The sequence below is a fragment of the Pristis pectinata genome, chromosome 21 (assembly GCF_009764475.1).
Source record: "Pristis pectinata isolate sPriPec2 chromosome 21, sPriPec2.1.pri, whole genome shotgun sequence".
NCBI lineage: Eukaryota > Metazoa > Chordata > Chondrichthyes > Rhinopristiformes > Pristidae > Pristis > Pristis pectinata.
The window spans coordinates 30,704,468-30,721,924 of NC_067425.1; the positions used below are offsets into that span (position 1 = coordinate 30,704,468).

Below are 17,457 nucleotides of genomic sequence, written 5' to 3' on the forward strand. Positions count from 1 at the left end.
TCTAGAACTCTCTGTTTTTATTTCAGATTTGCAGCATCTGCAGTAGTTTGCAGTTGCCTTATTCAAAACTGCCAGCCACAGAAAGGGAGACTACAAGAGCAGGTCAGAGGATGAATATCTTGCGGCATGTGACTCACCTCCTGATACCCTATAGCCTTTATGCCATCTGGAAGGTACAAGTCGGCAGTGTGATGGAGTATTCTCCCACTTGCCTGGATGAGTGCAGCTCCACCTACTTACAAGAAACTTAAGACTATTCAGGAGAAGGAAGTCCATTTGATTGCTACCAAATCAACAACACAAAGTATTCAGTCTCTCCACCATTGGCTGCAGTGTGTACCATCTACAAACTGCTTTGCAGTTATTTGCGCAGGCTAACCCGACAGCATTTCCCAAACCCGTAGCTTCTATCATCAAGAAGGACAAGGGAAGCAGGTGCATGGCAGCACCACCACCTGCAGGTTCCCCTCCAAGTCGTACACTATCCCGATCTGGAAATGTATCGCCAGTCCTTCAGCGTTGCTGGGTCTAACTCCTAGAACTTCCTCCTGATCAGTATTATGGGATTTGCTTCAGAAGAAGGGCAACAGTGGTTGAAGAAGGCAACTCACTGCGACCTTCTCAAGGGCAATTAGGGATGGGCAATCAATGCAGGCCTTGCCGGCAATGCCCAGATCAAAAAACATAAGTAAAATAGTGAAAACATATCTCACAATCATCCAGACATTTAGATATCCAAGGAATTCTCTGCCCCATTGTTGTACATTTTTGTACTTAAGAAATTGGATTAGATCGTATATGTTTACCTGAGGTGACACCAGGGAGTAAAATTTCAAATACAGCACACTGCTGGGCAAGAATTAGCATTACATAGGGCAAGGCAGGTTTTTGAAACCATTGGCAGCTCTTAAGGAACATTGTGCCGGGTTCAAGCACCAATCGATCATTATAGCCAAGTCCCATTGGCAAGTCTTTTGTATTTATGGTAGTGTGTGGTTGATGATTACCCTGCTTCCTTGAATTCCACTTTATTGGGATCCAGCTCCACATACTTTTTCTCTTCAAACACCCGATTTATGGTTGGTCCAAGGATATTGTGCAAATATTGCATTCCAGCCACCTGAAACATTCAACAAACAAATGATTGTACTGCAGAGAGAGACAAAGACCCAGTAACAGCTATCATTTAATTCTTCAGTTTCCTAGCTTTCATCTCCTGTTCACAGAATCATCAAGCATGGAAAGTGGCCATGGCGTGAGTGCTACCTCTGTGAAAGCCTATCCAATTAGATCCAGTGTCCTGCTCCTTCCACCTGACCTTGTAAATTTTCCATTTCAGCTACATGCCCAATTTCCCTTGGAATGTAACTGCTGAATCTGCCTGCACTACCCTTTGGAGCAGTGCATTCCAGATCACACTACCTTACTGTGTATAAGCAACACTCTTCAATTTCCCTCTGACTTGTTCACCTTTTACCTTACATCTATGTCTGCAAGGGACCTCGCTGGTCTTTTCTTTTTACCTAATTATCAAAGCTCTCACACTCTTTTTTTTATGTATTTTGCCTGTTTCCTTTTACGTTCTATCTTGCCTTCTTTAATAATTTCTTGGTCATCCTTTATTGAATTCTAAAATGATCCCACTCTGCAGACCTACTGCTATTTTTGGCAAATATATAAACCTCTTGGATTTAATGTAATCTTGAATTTCTCCTGCCAGCCATGACCACGTTTCATGTTGGTTTTTTTGTGCCATAAAAGGAAATTCAGCATTATTTCTTTAACTGCTAGCCATTGCCTGGCGACAGTCATTCCTATCAATATAATCTTTCCAATCAACCTCAGCCAATGCTCCCTCATATCTTTATAATTTCCTTTGTTTAGATTTAAGACACTATAGTCATTCTCCCCTAATGTCTCCTTTACAACAAGATTACCAATTAATGCTATCTCCTTACACAAAATAAGGTCTAAAATAACATTTGATGCCTCATCATATTGATATAGAAAACCATCTTGTCCACATTCCATGAAACTGTCTTCCACTTTATTCTTTATCTCCACACTGACATGCAGAAATTTGCATTTTGCTCTTTTGCATTTTTTTGTTAATTCATTTGAATATTTAAACAATGAATGTTGATGCCATTTTTGAGGTAAATGGACAGAACCAAGGAATCAATATTGTAACAGGGTCCAGAGGGGATAGTTTCATCCCCTCATCCAATCTAATTCAAACTCAAGAACTTTAAGTTACAACAGTATTGGTGTGAGTCACTGTGGCACTGCTTTCCCTTCACTGGATCAACGTTAAAATCAATTAAAGTATTGTTTTGTTACGATCTTCACTGAAACATTACTTCTAACAGGGACCTTAGTCAAGTGCCCCATGAATAATTCCACCTTTGATGTTCTCACCCTGGAGGAACTGTAAACCCAATTTTACAATTCACGGAATGGTTACAGCACAGAAGGCAGCCATGTGGCCCATCATGTTCATACTGGCTCACTGTACCTTCCTAACTTTATTCTGCTCACTGTACCTTCCTAACTTTGCAAATTTTTCTTCACCATTGAGTGCCAGTTCTCTGAGGATTCCAATGATCTTGCACTCAAGAGCTTCATGGATATAGTACTGAGGGTGTTAATCATGGAACTACAGATGGCGTTATAGTGAAGTGTTAAGTGACTGTGTTAAACACTTCGGCAGAGAATTGAGTTCAAGTAGGAACTACATCTTCACCACCATCACAGTTGGTTGGAATGGAGAAGATTTCTTTGCAACTTCAAAGAAGTGCAGGCGTGGTCTCCCATATCCTGACCAGGACTTAATCCACAACTATTATCACAGAAAGAGACCGGGTTGAGTTCAACTTCAGAATTGGAAGTGCGAGGTATTCCTATTGCCAGCTTATTGTTGTCCTTGCAAAACCTCAACCATTTTGAAGCCTGGTACTCAGTTATATGCTGCAGTTAACTACCAACACCTGACAGCCAATCCTTGCAACTTGATAGCTATTGGCCAGCAACCTGCACAGCTGAGCAGAAACAGGTGGGGGAAGTCCACTCACCTTATTGACATACCAGTCAAGGACACACTGATTAATGCCACACCTGAGCCCCAATTATATACGTCTTTAGTTGTACCTGCACTATATCATCAGCACTTGGCTTTATCTGTACCCAGCTGGGACCACAGTTTGGGAGGTTCCGACAGGACTTGTCAGCTCTCTATTTTCATCGGCATTAACAATGAGGGTACTGCTCAATAATAAATTAGATTTCTTTCCAATTTGCTTCTTACCTTTAAAAAGCATTCCATGGATTTGGAAGCTAAGGAATTATTTCGGAATAATGTATTTGGTTCAGCTGAAAAAAAATGAAAAAATACACAACTTCAGAAGAAATGAAACATTTTGGGGTTTCTCAGCCTGTATTTGAAACTGTTCCAAATGTTGATAAGGTACGTACTTCCCAATATGTTAAATTTCAACAGCTTTTGGGATGTATATTTTTCTGTTGGTTAGACATAGAAAGCTGCTTCTATATGTACTTCAAGAATAACAACCAGCCCAGAAATCACTGTTTTTTTGGCATTAAAACATTAGTGATGGTCACTGTGATACGGTTTTTGAAGGTTGTACAGAGAGTGAGTTCTTCAGTTGTGAGGTTCAACAAGTAGTGATGTTGGATTTCCCTGTGTAACACTGCACTGTGCCAGTTTCAACATGAGTCCTCCATTCAGCTATTGCAAATTCTTTCAGCTGCCAGCCATGTAGCCTAGCAGACGTTATCTCTGTAACCAGCTCTTAAATGGATGTACTGCAATGCAAGCAACGCTCTTCCAGCTCTAGGGGACTACTACCGTGCTGCAATGATGGCGGGGAGTGGGAGAGTTCTCCCAAGGGTCAGAGGGACCTGGACTGGCCGGTGAAGAACAGTGCCTACAACAGACATATGTTCCTATGTACGGGGGCCACAGAGAGCCTCCAAGACTACAGCCAGACACTCCTGGCAGGAGGCTGCCAGGGAGGACTTTGCAAAAGCTTGACTATAGTCTGTGAATACCTCCACTTAGGGAAGCTTGCAATGCAGGGGAATGTCCATGCCCACTCTGCAGGTTGAAGGAAAAACAAATGAAGTCTCCTTCTCTCGAATATGGAACTTGGGTGACGTCCCTAATGCAGCGGTGAGATGTGGCAGAGATCAGCTGTGGCAGAGATCAGCTGTCTGGAATGATTTTGTGGGCAGGAAGCTGAGCATGACCATGGCCCACAAGTAGTGCAGGCACACAGATGAGGCTGCATTAAAGCCGCAGGAGGTCACAGATCTCAGTGGGAACAGCAACCACCATTTGAGCACTAGTCCTTCAATTAGCAGCGGAAACGGGGTAATTAAATCCAGGTTATTATGTGAGTAAATCAGAACTGTCATTCAAAATCTTGGTGCGGATGCAATTTGTGCATTGCACTACTATTGAGGTCACTTTGGAGGGGGGAATATTTTATACTGGAAAAAGTTGCAAGGGCAAACAAAAATCTGGCTGAAAATCATGTGTCTAATTTCCCAACCGAAGCTAATACACCCAAAAAATGTGAGCGATATTGCTCTACTCTGGGTCATGCCAATTTTCAACCCCACAGGACTTTCTTTTGCAGTTCTGCAAAGGGGTTTCTCGGTCATCACGTTGATCAGATGAGCAGCTACCTAGAGATCGTACTACATTTGTGAAGGAGGAAACAGTTAACCAGCAAGTCTGAAACTGTCATGTTATCCTCAAAACTAGGAAGAATTGGAAATAAAATAATTTTTAAGTTTAACAGAACAGGGGGAGTGGTGGTGAATAAAGGTCAGGTCTGTGACAGGGTGGAGACCAGGAGAGACTGAATGAGACAGTGATGTCGGCTCTGGCTGAAAGTGGTGTTGGAGGTGTGTTTGGAGAACTTGTGGGTAGAAACAGAGGAATAAAATCTGAAAAACCAGAAGCAAAGAGAAAATAAAACCCTGAATCCTGGAAAGATGAGATATAAGATTGGAATTATCTGAAACTGTTGAATTCAGTGCGGAGTCACAAAGGCTTCAACATGCCAAGATCAAATGCTGAAGAGTGTAGGAGGTCAAAGATGAAGAGATTTGAGTGGGAGGGAGAAATAAAGCAGACATTCTCCTTATTTCTTCCACCTCTGTCTGCAACTTAATGCTTGTTTTAGCATTTTTCTGGTTCTAATGAAAGGTCATCAACCTGAAACTTTTAACTCTTTCTCACTCCATAGATGCTGCCTGACCTGCTGAGTGTTTTCAGCACTTTCTGTTTTCATTTCAGATTTCTAGGTTTTACAGTTTCTTGCTATTAGGCTACTTTAACAACGTTGGCTAGATAAACTGTCCTTGCAAGCCATTTTATCAGACCAGACTATATATACTGTGTGTATGTGTATATACATATATATTGTAGACAAATATACTTGATCAACTGTAATTGTAAAAATGCTTTTGTGCACAACCTTGTAGGGACAGAGCCCATTTTGCAATACTTTTTAACCAATGAATCACAACCTTTCAAAGCATTTTTGTGTATAGTGTAAATAACTCATTTTCTTACTCGTTTTGTCCAGTTCCAATTTAATGACAACGTTTAAGAATTGCTTTGCCAGCCCTTGCCCTAGGAAGAGTTTAACCAAATTGGTTGCGACCTCCTGTCTGTTCTCAGTGGTGATGAGCTCATCGATCAGTGCCAGCAGGTTCCCCTTCTCACCCTGTGGGGAAAGAAGATGTGGCCATTACCCATCACAGCTTGCAGAGTGCAGATTTCCTACTGTTTGGTTACTGAGTGCAAATATTCATTCAGAATTGCATGTTATTTTAAGATGACTCAGGGAGGGTGGAGGTGGGTTTCAAGGTCTTGAGGCAGGTGAATAATGTGAGATAAGAAATTGAATTAACAACTTGGGAGAACGTTGGAAGAACTGTTGCCCTGGAAGGTTGTATGGACCATTCCTTTGTAGATAATAAGCTTGGTGGAATGAGTGACTGTTAGACTGCACTTGGTCGCCGTACTACAGGAAACATGTAGTAGCAATAGAGAGAGTGCAGAAAAGTTCCACCAGAATGCTGCCTAGAACAGAAAACTGTAGTTATCAGAAGAGATTGGATAGGCTGGGTTTATTCCCACTGGAATGCAGGAGGGCGAGGGATGACCTTATAGAGGTTTATAACATTATGAGGGACATAGATCAGATAGATTGTCAGACACTATTTCCTGGGGTAGGGGAATCTAGAACTAGAGAGCACAAGTTTGAGGTGAAAGGCCAATATATTTGTTTTCATGTCAGCATGAGAACAGTTGTGGTTGCTCAGTGAGAGGAAGCATACAAACTTTTTCCTAATGCTCATGATACAGTGACTTTATTTCAGATTTCTGCCCTCCTCATAAAGTTTGTCCTTAGAGAAAAAAGCTGTCCATTCAGAGTAGGCATGCTCCAAACTCCTTTTAAACTTGGTTACCAAGTTAGCTACTCTACCATGATTTGCTGCAGTGAATTGGAGATGCATTGCAACTGGCTTGATAAAAAGGTTCTGAAATATCAGAGCCTCTGATACATTGCATTATGATACCCTCAGCCAGTGGTATGCCTTCTTATACTTCTATGGCCCTGACTGCAAACCTTGGGTCACTCTCTGTCAGCAGTGTAACTACCATGGTCTGGCCTAGCAGTGAGGGTGACCCAAATTAGTGGCCTTCTCTTCAATTAGAAAATATACATTAAAAAGATCCATTGTATACGAACTCCAAGGTTCCTTTCTCTTTTAAGATCATGGGATTCACAAGAGCTTCAAATTTAATTGTCAGAATCAATGGTATAATCTACGTTGTGCCACAGACACAGCACCAGTTATGATGTATTTGACATATTCTCTTTATTGTTGCGTGAAAGCCAGTTTCGATTCTTTTTGTATTTCTTGTGGGTTTTATTCCTGCCGTGGTTGATACTTCCGTAGCAGGGAGTGGGAGATTCAAGATTACGGGCTGCTACCAATGCCTAATGTTTGAGTTGCCCGCTCCAATACTCTGCAGCTCCTGCTGCTTCCTTCTAATCCCCCAGTTGTTTCTGCTATCTATTCACAGGATATGGACATCACTGGAGATATGTAACATTGACGATCAGTCTGCAGTACACACAATATTACTGCATAAACTTTAACCAGTGATACTTAACACCACTTTGAGTGTCCCATTTTCGACCTCCAAATGAAACAAATTCTGCTTATGTAAATAAAAGTGTTATTCAGTTCTGGGATCTGGGTGACATCCACCCAGCACTCAACTTTTTTCTTATGGATTATAGTCATCTGTATCCATGGAATAAACTACAGTCTCATTACTCAATTCTGCATCATCCTTAATTCTGTAAAGAAGCTTTGTACTCAGATATAAATGTATTACTGAGGCACCCCATGGAGACACAGACTCCATTCATCAGTGAGACACCAACAGCCTGCATGATTTAAAGGAACTTCCCTTTTACACAGAATACATTACCATTTAATAGGCATGCAGGTTTCTTCAAAGAGTAATGGAAATACAGACGGGATTCATTTACTTTGACAACAGCTCACCGGTGCGCGTGCTGTTATTGCTCACTTAAATACTGCCTTAATCAACCATGCAGGAATATATTTATAGTAATATCTTGACATCTGCCTTCTCCAGCTGAAGGTGGTGGCTCACCACTACCTGGAGATCATAGCATATATATTCCTCGTGATACAGACGGATGCCATTCATGTCTATGCCGGCTCTCAAAGTAATTCCATCTATCCAATTACCCTGCTTATTTCCCTGTGACTTGTTCTCACTCACATGCCACCAACTCCCTCTGATGCTCCAACCACCCACCAACACTAGGGCTAATATTTTGCACCCCTTACAACAAGTATTTCCTAGCCTCCTGTAACAATTAATTCAGCAAAAGAATTGCAAATGTCATCTTCTGCCATCTGGAGGAGATCTAAGTCTATCATGGTTGTTTATATCATTATTCATGTGTATCATACATCTACTTAGAAAATCTGTTTGTCAATTATGAACCATATCACAGTTCAGTAACTACAGTCCATAGACATTTACAAATGTGGGAGAGATTGATTCAGCTGATTCCTGGGGAATCGAAAACTGCTGGCTCTTGCTCATAGTCTGATGATAAAGAGAAAGCCATTTAGGATTGAGATCAGAAAAAAATTCTCAGTGCCGAGGTTTTAAATCTTTAGAATACCCTGAATTGGGGCTGTGAATGCTTAGTCGATGTTTATAAAAGGCTGAGGTTGGTGAATTTTTGGACACAAAGTGAGGATTTGGAGACTGGAAGAAAATGTGGACAAGGTAGAGGATCACCTTATTTGATGGCAGGGCAGGCTCGAAGGAGGCGAATGGCCTACTCCTGTTTCTATTGCTTACATTTTAATCTTAAGTGAAAAGCGTTTGCCATCTGTTTTCTTTGTTGGGGCAAATCATTTGACCTAACCTAAAGGCCAATTACAGTAGTGAAGGACTTGGGTTTGAATCTCCCTACATTACCTAAATACAGGGTAAGGAAAAGTACAGTCTAGCTTCTGTAAGTGGGCACTCACCTCCCAGATTGGTCTGAGCCAAAAAGCCAAGAAATGTCCAGATGTAATAGACTTGTCCATCTATTTGGGTGGAGGAAGTGGCCTCATGGGGCCAACTGAGGAACAAGGCACTGTCAAAGTGTCCAGACCAACACTACATTTAACCAACAACACCAGAAAAAAAAACACTAATCATCCCTCTCAGTTACTGCTTATGGTGACTTGCTGTGGACAGATTGGCTGCTACATTTGCCTACTCTACAGTGACCATTGGCTCTGACATGCTTTGGACCTTCTGCAGACACAATCATGTGTTTTATATTAGTTTGTTATGAAGTAACGATGGAAAATTGAATGTTTGTCAGATGGACACAAGTGTTTTCGGAGTAAAGTTAAAGTTTGTCCCTCACCAAAAACAAACTCTGCTTCTGCAAAGAACACCACTTATATTGCTTACTGTGGTTATGTGGGCTACTTCAATGGTCCCTTCCACAATTACTCTAAGGCTATGGAGGCTGGTTATAGGGTGATAACTGAGGTCTTCCTCACCATGATCTGATCTTCCCACACCAGTAGCAACCCAATATCACTCCATGAGCATCATCTATAAAATTACTGACCTAATTTTAATCTGACACATTGTACTACTAAGTAAACTTAATGGCACAGTTACCACAGTGGATATCCACAGAAGGATATGAACTGCTAATGTTTAAGTGGAACTCAGAGACCAGTCTTGGCTGCAGCACAAATGGTGACACACACCAGAGAGTTTTACTTAACCAATCTGACAAGCAAGAGAGGGTGAGGGATGGGGGTTTGTTAAGGGAAGGTCATGTCTGACTAACTTGACTGAATGTTTTTATGGAAATACCAATGTAGGTCAAGGAGGGTAATGAAGTCTACACGCACTTCAGCAAGGCTTTTGCCAAAGTCCTGCAGGGTAGGCAGGTCAAATAAGAAAAGCTGCATGGGAACCAAGTGAGAGTGAGAAATGGATCCAAGTCTGGCTCAGTGCCAGGAAGCAAATGATTTATGACTGGCTGGGTGTTACTGTTGGAATCCCATAAGACTCAGTACCCTGGCTTTTTGCCGTATATATTAATGAGTTAAACTTAAAGTAGGGGGCATGATAAAGAATTTGCAATTGGTACAAAGTTGGCCATGTGGCTGACAAGTTACAGGAAAGCTTCTGACTGCAGGAAAGTATTAGTGGGTTGGTCAACTGAGTGGAAAAATAGGAACTGGAATTTAATCCAGATTAGCACGAGGAAATGCATCTGGAGAGGTACAAAAAGGCTTGAGTATTTACAGTAAATGAGAGGATATTGAGAGGTGTGGAAGAACTGTGGGAGGACCACAGATCATTGGAGCTGGTTGGTCAGGTCAAAAAGTTAATTAAAAAGGCATTTCAGAAGCTTTCCTTTACTAGCTTTCCTGTACAGAACATAAGAGCAGGAAGGTAGCTGGAACTGTATACAACACTAATTAGACCACAACTTGAGTACTGTGTGCAGTTCTGGTCCCCACATTACAGAAGGAAGTGACTTCTCTAGAGAGGGTGGAGAGGAGATTTATGAGGTTGTTGTCAGGATTGGAAAATCGTAGCTGTGAGGAAAGATTGGATAGATTGTGGTTGTTACCTTTGGAATAGAGGAGGCTGAGGAGAGACTTAGTCATGAGGGGTTGAGACGGAGTAAAAAGGAAAGACTTTCCCTGAAGAGATGAATCATAAACCAGGGGACACAGATTTGAAGTAATTGGTGAAAGGATTACAGGGGAGATGAGGAAAACGTTTTCACCCAGAGGCTGGTGGGACCTGGAACTCACTGCATGAAAGAACGGGAGAGGCAGAAACTCTTATCATATTTGAACAGTACTTGGATGTGAATGTGATGAGCCGTGACCTGCAGAGCTGGAGGGTGAGATAGACTGGGTAGCTAGTTTGTGACCTGCACAGACAGAATGGGCTAAGTGGCCTCTTCTGTGTCAAAAATGTTTAAAGATTCAGGGGTCAATTTAAGGCTCAGAATGCAGGGCAGTAGGAGTTCTTTGGTTGTAGCTGGGGTCTGCAGCCTGAAGGGACCAAATACCAAAGTTCCCAGGTATGGAACCCCATCAGTACAGGGAGCATCTACGTCCAGAGCTGAGTACTTGGAGCAAGGACGAGCATGAATCCTTCCTCACAGCCTTCAAATACAGTGTCAGTTATGTTTAGTGGACACCCTTATTCCAAACCCCTGCCTATGATCTTTCTCTCCATCTTCATTTCAGGTCTGACTGTCCACCTCCCACAACTTTCCATCACCTTTGGTGTTTCCTGACTGTTGGTCCCAGATACAGCAGTTGAGCAGAGGTTTCACCATCTGGATGTGAGCTAGCCAATAAATCTTTGCAACAATTGGGCTTGGCAAAAATGAGGAAAAGACAATAGCAGGGAGATGTGCTTAAATTTGGAAAGACCTCTGACAATGCAGGGTCTCCCACTCCATTCCACTCTAGCCTCTGTGTCAAAACATCAAGATCTTACTGGTGTTCCCAACCCCGGGGTGAATGGGAAGACTCGGGAATGATGCCGTTCCCGGGGTGAATAGGGAGCCTGGGGTATGATCCCAGCCCAGGATGAAAGGTGAGACAGCATGAAGATCACAGCCTCTGGGTGAATAGTGAGTTGAAGTGCTGGACAGGGGCTGGTCCCTGAAACTACCTGTATGGTGGGAGCTGACTGGACCTGGGTATTGGTATTGGTTTATTATTATCACTTGTACCGAGGTACAGTGAAAAACTTGTCTTGCAAACCGATTGTACAGGTCAATTCATTACACAGTGCAGTTACATTGAGTTAGTACAGAGTCCATTGATGTAGTACAGGTAAAAACAATAACTGTACAGAGTAAAGTGTCACAGCTACAGAGGAAGTGCAGTGCAGGTAGACAATAAGGTGCAAGGTAGATTGTGAGGTCAAGAGTCCATTTCATCGTATAAGGGAACCGTTCAGTAGTCTTATCACGGTGGGATAGAAGCTGTTCTTGAGCCTGGCGGTACGTGCCCTCAGGCTCCTGTATCTTCTACTTGATGGGAGAGGAGAGAAGAGAGAGTGAGCCAGGTGGGTGGGGTCTTTGATTATGCTGGCTGCTTCACCAAGACAGTGAGAGGAAGCAGAACAATCCTGGGTGCAATGAGAAAAAGCAACCAACCTACCCCAGTACACAGGGCAGCTGTCTAACACTTCCCAGGACGCGGTCATAGTGTATGAACAGCAGCGGAACCGTGAGGAATGATGAACAAGGACAGAATTTGTTTGACGGGTAGAGAACAAAAGATGTCACTCACGTTGTTGGTTGTAACCGACTGGAGCAGTAGCTCAGTGAGGGGCTGGTAGTAACTGGAAGGAAGGACGCTCTCATCCCGCAGTCGCAGCTGCAGACGCAGTGAACCCAGGTTGCCCCTGTAAAACACATTTGTTAGATTGCATAACGAGGTACGAGCCATTGTACTGAGTGACTGAGTGGTACATCAGTCATAACTTGGGCTGCAAGAACGGAAGGGCTGAAGCAACTCTGTGGTTCTTGAGCCCTGGGTACTTGATGGATCGATATTTTATCTTTGGCAATTGACAGTAAAATGCTGATAGTCCAGCACCCTCAGGACTTTGGTGGTGCCAGACTAGTATGTTTTCTGTACAATTGGATAATAAATTTTCCAGTGAACCCAGTGAGTTCAAAGGGAGCAGGAAATGTTCAAGCAACTCCTGACCCCGGCTCCGGCCACACATCCCAGACACACTACGAACCCTGGCTCACATTCTGGACTAACGGGTGACATTCTGGCTCACATGCCGGACAATCAGGATTCCCAAATTGATTCAAGATGCCGGATTTTCTGTACTTTAGAACAGCCAAACGTGCACGATCCTTGTCATGCAGTGATTTCACTTGGATAGAATAAAACGTACCGCAGCCTATCGGGTCTAGTCAGGTGGTACATTAGAATTTAAATTTGACTACTTTGACTCACGTACACTCCTTAATGTACCAAATGCTGACTGGGAGGTGCATGAGCCCCTGCTCTCCCCTCTCCCCTCCCCACACAGTTCACGGCCCCCTGCTCTCCCCTCCCCACACAGTTCACGGCCCCCTGCTCTCCCCTCCCCACACAGTTCACGGCCCCCTGCTCTCCCCTCCCCACACAGTTCACGGCCCCCTGCTCTCCCCTCCCCACACAGTTCACGAGCCCCTGCTCTCCCCTCCCCACACAGTTCACGAGCCCCTGTGATCAGCTGTGCTTCATTCTTCTGTCCCAAGTTTTCATTATTACACACCACACGTCACCTGATTTTAATGCCTGTAATCAGCTCACATTTACACAAACCTTGTTATACATTTGTCACCGTTTGTTCCATCACATATGCCTGACTTCGTACTAATAATGAAACTCACTTACTGAAACCTATTACCCTGGCATTTGGCCACCATTATCCATCTGTCATGCAAAATACTTCCTGAAAAACTGAAGTCTTCATCCAGAATTTTCTTGCAACGAAAGTTTTAATACTTGAAGTTATGTTTTAAGCACAAAAACATTAAAATGAATTTAGTTTCTAATAAAATTGGCTCAGAAATCACCTTTTAGGTCTTCATTAATGTTTTAACTTAGAGGTCACAGTTTAATCAGAGAGCTTGGCTTTGGATGACCCTTTGGCAAGCAGTGAGACTGTAGACCTGAGGGGGTTGGGTCAGGTCGGGAGCGGAACAGGGAGTGGTTGAAAATAAGATATCTTTATAAGATATCTTTATTAGTCACATGTACATCGAAACACACAATGAAATGCATCTTTTGCATAGAGTGTTCTGGGGGGCAGCCCGCAAGTGTCGCTACACTTCTGGCGCCAACATAGCATGCCCACAACTTCCTAACCCGTACGTCTTTGGAATGTGGGAGGAAACCAGAGCACCCGGAGGAAACCCACACAGACACAGGGAGAACGTACAAACTCCTTACAGACAGCAGCGGGAATTGAACCCGGGTCACTGGCGCTGTAATAGGGTTACGCTAACCGCTACACTACCGTGCCTACACAGGTAATGCAAAGGCTTTGGTGTCAAGCATGAAGACTGCCCCACTGGGGAGCAGGGAGGAATCAGGGAGTGAGAGGTGGTGGATTGAGAGGAAACCTGTTTGGAAGAATAGCAAAACTTAAATTGGTTGGGTGGGGATGGGGTAGTGGTGGCAGGTGAGGAGGAAAGCAAGATCATGATGGGGAGAGGTTGGGTTAGAGTTGGTGAGACTGGAGCATGAGTTGGTGGCAGATCAAAGGTTCTAGAGTTGGGTTTGATGGATGGGGGTTGGGAATGATCATGGCCTATAGTTGGATAGGGTCCAGGGGTACTATGGGGTCACATGAGTAGGGGTGGGATGTGCCAGGATATAACTGTGCTAATAGAAATGGCAGGTCAAGGAGAGATCAGAGGACGGATGAGTTGTGGGAAATCATTGGTCAAAGCACGTTAAGAGTCTGCTGAGGATAGTCTGTGGATAGTGAAGAGATCTTGTCAGTTTGTAGCTTGTTTCCGGGGTACAGCTGTCTGATGTGAAAGTCGCGCTGGGAAGCCACCTAACCTGCTGGATCCAGTCCTTCATGCCTCTCTCTCCCTCTGCGAGATTTACTCAACCCCAGTAAATCCAGATCCATCCAGATGGCTGGTGCATCTTGCAGTATCTGCTCTCATTATCTCGGTATGCCTTGAGTTACTGGCAGACAGCAGATCAATAACTAGCCTTGGAGCCTGCTTCCCTTCAAATCAGAGCTGGAGGGGGCTTCTGATTTTGGAACTGTAAACCCCCTTTTCAGCTCCTATCCACCCCGTCCTGAGGACTGGGCAGGTGACTTAAAATTATGCACATTTATTGCATTTGAATTGTAGAAACTGAGCATGTGCAAGGATACCAATTAATTATCTCATCTGTGCTGTGTTGTTAATTGTGAAAGCTCCAAGTTAATTAACTGTAACTGTGAAATAGAATTGCTAATTGTTAACAACTATTTTGTGGCGAAAGAGAGAAGGAGGAGTGAAACAATTTGGGTGTGAGGGGCCTTCAAATCTGTCGACACCTACCTCAAAGGAAATGAGCAAGAGCGGCTAGTTTTGTGTGTGGCTTTATCAAGCAATGTATGAATCCTGGATGCACAAACACCATCTGGTTCTGGAAGTTTAACAACTCGACGAAAGACACACTTTGGCCCTGTCCGAAACTTGCTGGTGCTCCTGTGCAAGGAGCTGTCTACAGCCAAGTGTGGCAGACAAGCACATGCCTAAGATTGCTGAGGGATACCATGAAACTTAGTGTGAAGGGTCAATGGGGAAAGGACACAGTTCAGTGCCCTTGCACCACTGCACACTGAGGGGCTGCAACCTGTGTAAATAAAAAGCCTCATACTTAGCAGTGGTAGAATTTATATGGAAAAAAAATTGATGTCATGCTGATAGAGTGATATAGTGTCAGCAAATGGGTAGTGCTGTGGGGAACCAGGGTGAATAGGTGAGTCATTCACCTCATTATTGTAGTGGTAGAGGGTGTGGGAGAGTTGCTGCCACTGTTGCCCGGGTATCATCATTGCACGTAAGAAATCTGGTCCGTCTTCTGATCACATTGGCAGGAGGTTGCATGCAGATTGGGAATAGGAAAGGAATATATCCTTGGGGTGATACCACTGAGTGAGAAGGATGGCAGAGATTGGCCATTATGACTTGGAAAGTTTGTGAATCAAGTGTCCCAACAACTCCATGTAAGCTTTCAAAAACTCATGGACGTTGTCAGCCAGATATCTGTCAGGGCATGAGTGCCTTTTGTGAAGGTCTGCACTTTGGGAGCCCTGCACTGAAGCCAAATGTCCCTTCATGCAAAAGCCACGTTTATCAAAAATGTGAGGTTTCCCACTTCACCAGTAGAGCTTTTCTTAATTTCTGCAATGTTGCTGTGAATAGCAACATGTTAAATAACGCACACTTCTGCAGAGGAAGCCGGCAAGGAACCTGAGGCAAAGTCTCTGAGAATGAGGGTGACCCTGATCTATTGTGCAGGCACTCGTGTCTGTGGCCTGATAAAGGTTTGTCTAGTTTGTAAGTGTGTGTTTGTGTGTGTCTGTGTATCTGTGTGTGTGTCCACACGTGTGTGTGTGTGCATGAGGGGAGGAAGGGGCCAGTAATCTGTGGAGGTGTGGAGTTCCTGCAAAAGAATTGCTGTAAACAACGTGCTTTCTAATAATTGAACTGGCCAACCCTTGAGCACACACCAATTTATCCTCTCTCAGTGGCTGTCTGCAGGTGTTATGAGATTATCAGGACAGAATATGTTTTTTCAGTTAATCTTCTTACATAGAGCACTAACCCTTCAAGGACCCCTGACTTCCAATGTTCTGTTGGGTTGATTATCTGTTACTCCCCACCTGTCAGTGAGATTTTACAAAAAGTTTACTTTCTGCTCAGGACTAAAACAACACTGAAGGATGCTGAAGCCAAGGGCAGCTGTGAGCCCTACTTGACCCATCGAGCCTGTGCTCACCGATTTACGACGGTATCTGGTCTGGTAGCACCTTGGTTTAAAATTTATATTCTTGGTTTCAAATCCCTCTATGGCCTTAGTGCTCCCTACCTTTGTACTTTCTGCTTTACAAACACCATCACTAACCCCTTCCCTCCCCCAACCCTGGGATCATAACACTTCTCCAGTTCATGATGTCAAGTGACACCTAGAAAACATGCTCAGTAAATCTCTGTAATATGTAGAACTAAAAGTTGGGAGTAGGGAGGAAGGGAAACTGAATATAAGGTAAGGTATATACTGTGTCTTTGGTGACTTTCAGATGACCAAGGGGATTGACAGCCAATGAAGTATTTTATAAAATGCAGTCACTGTGGTAATGTAGGAGCAGAGAATGCTGGATGAGAGATGAAGGAACCAAGAGGAAGGAGACAAAGAGGGAGGGGGACAGAATTTCAGTTAAGAAGAAGTTAGCCAAGCACAAGAGAGAAAGGAATAGCAACTTCTGCTGATTGGCCTGTGTGGAGCATTATTTGCGGCATTGGTCACTCAGTAGAGTGGTCTTTTCTGGACTTGTCGACCCAATGTCACTAGACGATAATCACTGTTGCACAGTCCTTTTCTTGTTTGTTATAACATGTTATAACAGTCACTTCACTTCAAAAGTACTTCATTGTCTGTAAAGCATTTTAGAAGATTCAAGGTTGTGAAACTGATCAAGTAAATGCTCACTTTTCTTTGGACACACATCCAGCAGTGAGAGTAATTTCCTTACAGTATTATTCACTAACAACACACAACAATTGACAAACGGATTAACTCAAGTGCTTCTGGTGCAGAAGCCACATACAATTCACCTTCTATCTTCTCAATGGAGCTATTTTCCCATCAATCTCCATGGTTATAGACCGAAAGTACTTTAGCTAGGAGACAGAAATTAGCTGGCATCTCTTCCATCTTTCCTCTAATGACTGTAATGATGGAATGGGGATTGGAATCTGCCCAAATGTGAGACCTGTGTCTTTAGAAGAATGGGAACACCAGACTCAGTTTTCAACAACACACAACCATGAAAAACAGAAGCAATTTATGTGCCACTTGCTTACGTTATCTGAATGTACTTATTCTTGAATAAATCAGCTGGAGAGCACATTCCCCAGAAGGTGTCCCACTGGTGTGGGGAATAGAGGACCACAGGACACAGGTATGATAGAATGATTTTAGTGAAAGGGAGACAACATATGCATCACAACGGTACAACTAGTACAGCTGCTGCCTCACAGCTCCGGTAACCCGGGATCATTCCTG

The 17,457-nt window shown here is 43.4% G+C and overlaps 1 protein-coding gene across 1 annotated transcript in view; it reads right to left on the bottom strand.

The window, feature by feature from the left end:
• The window catches only part of rasa4 (RAS p21 protein activator 4), a 183,011-nt gene that overhangs the window by 22,808 nt on the left and 142,746 nt on the right, over positions 1–17,457 (bottom strand). The window contains exons 9-12 of the mRNA XM_052035750.1: positions 11,941–12,055; positions 5,603–5,756; positions 3,305–3,369; positions 1,008–1,120 (exon numbers count right to left, since the gene is read on the bottom strand). Coding sequence (XP_051891710.1) covers positions 1,008–1,120; positions 3,305–3,369; positions 5,603–5,756; positions 11,941–12,055 — 447 coding nt within the window. The remainder of the gene's footprint in view (positions 1–1,007; positions 1,121–3,304; positions 3,370–5,602; positions 5,757–11,940; positions 12,056–17,457) is intronic.